Source organism: Triticum urartu, chromosome 7A (genome assembly GCF_056163025.1).
Source record: "Triticum urartu cultivar PI428250 chromosome 7A, HENAU_Tu73, whole genome shotgun sequence".
Taxonomy (NCBI): Eukaryota; Viridiplantae; Streptophyta; class Magnoliopsida; order Poales; family Poaceae; genus Triticum; species Triticum urartu.
In genome coordinates this window covers 565257698-565261542 of record NC_141879.1, presented here as the reverse complement: position 1 = coordinate 565261542, position 3845 = coordinate 565257698, and the positions used below count along the sequence as shown (strand labels likewise).

Here is a 3845-nt window from a genome sequence, read left to right as displayed (position 1 = left end):
ATCTCCAATAGGTTGTATCTAGTATGCCCAATAGGATGTGAGATAATAAATAAGGTGTTCTCTCATTCTACATCGGAGCTTGTGCAATGGGTGTTGATTCATTTACATACAACATTCCTTTCTTTCCTCATTTATTGCATGACACATTATTAAAAATCCTATGTGGCAAAGTCTATCAACAACTTTCTTACAACCATTGGAGATGCCCTTAGCGGGTGAATGACTTCATTAATTTTGAAGTGTATCTTAGCTGGCTGATGGCTTTGGCTTCATTTAATTTTGGCTACATGCCTTTAAAGAAAAATAGATATCTGAAATAAATAAAGTAAAATAAATGCGGAGCAACTTAATCGCTCCGGGTACCCGAACCTTCCAGGTCAGTAGGCCGCCTTCCCCATTCCGGCCATAGTCAAACCAAACCAAATCCTCGCCTCGCCACCATGGCCGACGGCGCCGGCAGCGGCAGGTCCCGCCTCAGCGCCCTCCCCAACGACCTGCTCCGCCACATCGTCACCTTCCTCCCCGTCATGGAAGCCGCCCGCGCCGCCACCCTCGGCCGCGGCTGGCGCCACCTCTGGCGCTCATACCCGCTCGTCCTCAAGGATGCCGACATCCCCGAGCGCGCGCGCGACGCCGCAATCCCCCGAGTCCTCGCCGACCACCCGGGCCACTTCCGCGCCGTCATCCTCTACGACTGCCGGCTCGCCTCACTGGACCGCGAGCTCCCCGCCTGGCCGCGCCTCCTCGTCGACAAGCGCACGGAGAAGCTCGTTCTCGCCTACAGTTGGGTCGTGAACCAGCCCAACCCGGGGCGCCTTCTTCCCGCCGACATCCTCCGCTGCGACTCGCTCCAGGAGCTCACCCTGGACTTCTGGACGTTCCCCAGCGGCGCCGAGGTCGTTCTTCCCCGCCTCCGGATTCTCGCCATGGTAAGGATTGGCATAAGCGAGCAGGAACTGGAGTCCTTGATCTCTGCCAGCCCCGTTCTAGAGTCCCTTCGGCTCACCCTCAATAGCCCCAAGCACGTCCGGCTCCGCAGCCAAAGCCTCCAGTGCGCGCTCGTTGGGCTATCCAGAGTGGAGGAGTTCACCCTGGTGGACACGCCGCTCCTGGAGCGGCTCTACTTGTTCCTGCCGCCTACTGGTGTGGTGGGGTTCAGAATCGCTTGTGCTCCCAACCTGCAGGTGCTCGGCTACCTGGACACAAGAGCTCACAAGCTGCAGATTGGTAACAGCGTCATCGGGGTACGTCTCTCCAGTCTCAATCTCTCTCTCTCTCAACTTGAAATTGTTCCATCCATCATGTTCTCTAGGATCAGAAAGTAGTCAGTGAGTTATGATAATGTTGCTTTTGCTGCATCTCATTGCATTCTCTCAAAGTTATTCCATCCGCATCGACCCATCCCATGATAATGTTCTGTATGATTATAGAGCACTTGATGAGTTATGATAAACCTGTCTTTGTGAACCTGTTTGCAGTCAGACACAATGGTGAGCGCAAGCACTGTGGTTCGAAGCGTCAAGATATTGGCGTTAACTGTGAATTTTGGTGTCTTTGGGGAGGTTAAGATGCTGGCCAGCTTCCTCAGATGCTTTCCCAATATTGACACGCTGCACATTGAGGTAGCTCCCAGTTCCTTCAGTCTGTCGACCATTTCAATATTATCATCAATTATTAGCAGCTTGATATATATGTAACCAAACTGCTCACACATTGGTACCAATTTGCAGTCTGCACCGCATGATCCATCTGTAACTGCCAATGAACCCAGTGGGGAGCATCATGCCAAGTTCTGGCAGGAGATCAGTCCGATTTGTTGCTTGAGATCACATATCAAGAAGATGGTTATTCACGATTACCGAGGGGATCAAAATGAATTTGAGTTCCTCAAGTTCATTGCCATGAATGCCCAGGAGCTGCAGTCCTTACTGATTGTGCCGCATGAAGGAATTTTGTCTTCAGCTGACAAGGTGAATGAGATAAAAGACAAATTGCAGTGTCTACAGTTTCCAACAGGTATCTCTGCAGTGCTGCAGCTGTCACCTAAAGCAGGCACTGGTTTGCGCTTGGAGAAAGCATCCAATCTTACAATCGATGACCCTTTTGAATGGTGAATCCATGGTTAATTCGCTGTATGTTTACATGCCTGATCCATACTTTTTGAGGAATCATTGACTGTTGTCTGCAAGATCTTGATGTTTAGTTTCTTGTAGGCATGCCTTATCTTGAGACATGGCTGAGTTTTCCAACTACCAAGAGTATGTAGGAATTAAAGTTAGCAGAAGTACTTGAGAGACTAGTGTTATTTTCATGTGTCTGTCTCGATATGACAGCAGTTTGCTTCTGGATATAGTGCGCCTGTTTTTTAGCATGTCTGTGGTTTCATTTTCTCTGCATTGCTTATGTAGTTTCTTATCACCTCTTTCAGTTTCGTTAACTATCAATTGATGGTCAGAGTATACTGAGCTTGGTTAGCCAGGATCAGGATGGCAAAGGCTAAATGTAGTTCTGCACTTCTGTTTTATTCATCATGTTTTGTGTATCTGGAATAATAATGGCACATTGCATCGACTGGTAAAAGCATATATGGAATAAATAGCTTATGCCAGTAGATTTTTTCTTTCCAATAAAGACTTGGCCGATTAGTTGAGCAAATCTAGAGCCTACATATGCGACCTGGTTTGTAAACAATCTTAAAGTAGTCCGTTTCCGAAAATAAAGTTGACTATTGATGTTTCACTGAAAGATTTTCAGGAAGTGGGAATGTTCAAATATGCTAATTCTTTGCTTAATGGAATGCCCACCATATATGTTTAGAGATATAACAGTTATGTAGGTGTTACTCTACTTGTTTGGCTCCGCTTCTCCTATTTGCAAAGAGGACTTTCTTATGGTTGTTGCTTGCCCTTGATGATGTTCTCTCTTGGTTTAATTTCGCCAATAGCCCAGCAGTTGATTTCATTCACCTTTCTTTATTTAGTTACTTCAGTGGCCTAATAGCCTTGCCAGTTCTAAGGAGGAACGTATAAATGTCTTAACAACCTTGACATTCTTGACACTGAAAACTGATCACGTTTGCAGACCCAAAATGGTGGCGGTAAGTTCAAAAAAAAAATGGTGACGGTTTAGGTGTCACCTATCTAAGCGCATCTCTAACTCATCCCCTATTCAGTCCTCCTTTGGTTTGTAGGAATGTCATAGGACTTCTATAGGATAGGATTTGTATAGAAAAATTTCCTTTAAGGCCCTTTGGTTCATAGAAATGGATTCCTATTCCTACGACGCGTTTGGTTCTGAGAAAATAGCACGGTTTACGATTGCAGTGTTTCCTGAAACTGTAGCGGGCGTTTGTTTTGCGTACGATGTTTTCCGTCGCTGCGTTTTCCTATACACCACTTCGTAAAGTTAAAACCGCTCGAACCGAAGTGAATTAGAAAACGGGATTCTCAGCCCGAACCAAACAAAGATTGTCTTAGGTAAAAAGATTGGAAACGGTGCTTTCCGATACGAGAAAACGAATACATCACGGGAGCTGAACCAAACGCGTCGCTATATACGATAGAAATCAATCCTTCATATTTTGAAGGAAAAAAAACGTTAGCTAAGACTCAATGAAAAAATTCCTATCCTATGCATCAAATGACATCTCTTTCTCTATACGAATTGAGATGCATGTCATTTCACTTTCTATGATTTTTTCATTCCTATAACATTTCTATCATATGAACCAAAGAAGGCCTCAGCGTTAGAGAAGGATAAATTCGATTTTCCTTTAATCGGTAGAACTCATTAAACCTTTAGTGAAGAAAGTGTTTACTCTGTGTCAGCCATGACTCATAAATATA

General features: G+C 45.5%; 1 protein-coding gene across 2 annotated transcripts; it reads left to right on the top strand.

Annotated features, from left to right (window-relative positions):
* Positions 1-359: 359 nt before the first annotated feature.
* On the top strand, positions 360-2418 carry LOC125523353 (F-box/LRR-repeat protein At3g26922-like). 2 transcript variants are annotated; one of them, XM_087536136.1, is made up of 4 exons: positions 360-1244; positions 1479-1622; positions 1731-2132; positions 2214-2418. In XM_087536136.1, exons 1-3 carry the CDS (start codon positions 441-443, stop codon positions 2112-2114), a joined length of 1332 nt encoding a protein of 443 aa, XP_087392262.1. In that variant the 5' UTR covers positions 360-440; the 3' UTR covers positions 2115-2132; positions 2214-2418. The 2 variants fall into 2 exon arrangements, with proteins under 2 accessions (XP_087392262.1, XP_048544355.2); XM_048688398.2 differs by having other exon boundaries at positions 361-1244; positions 1731-2418.
* Positions 2419-3845: the final 1427 nt, after the last annotated feature.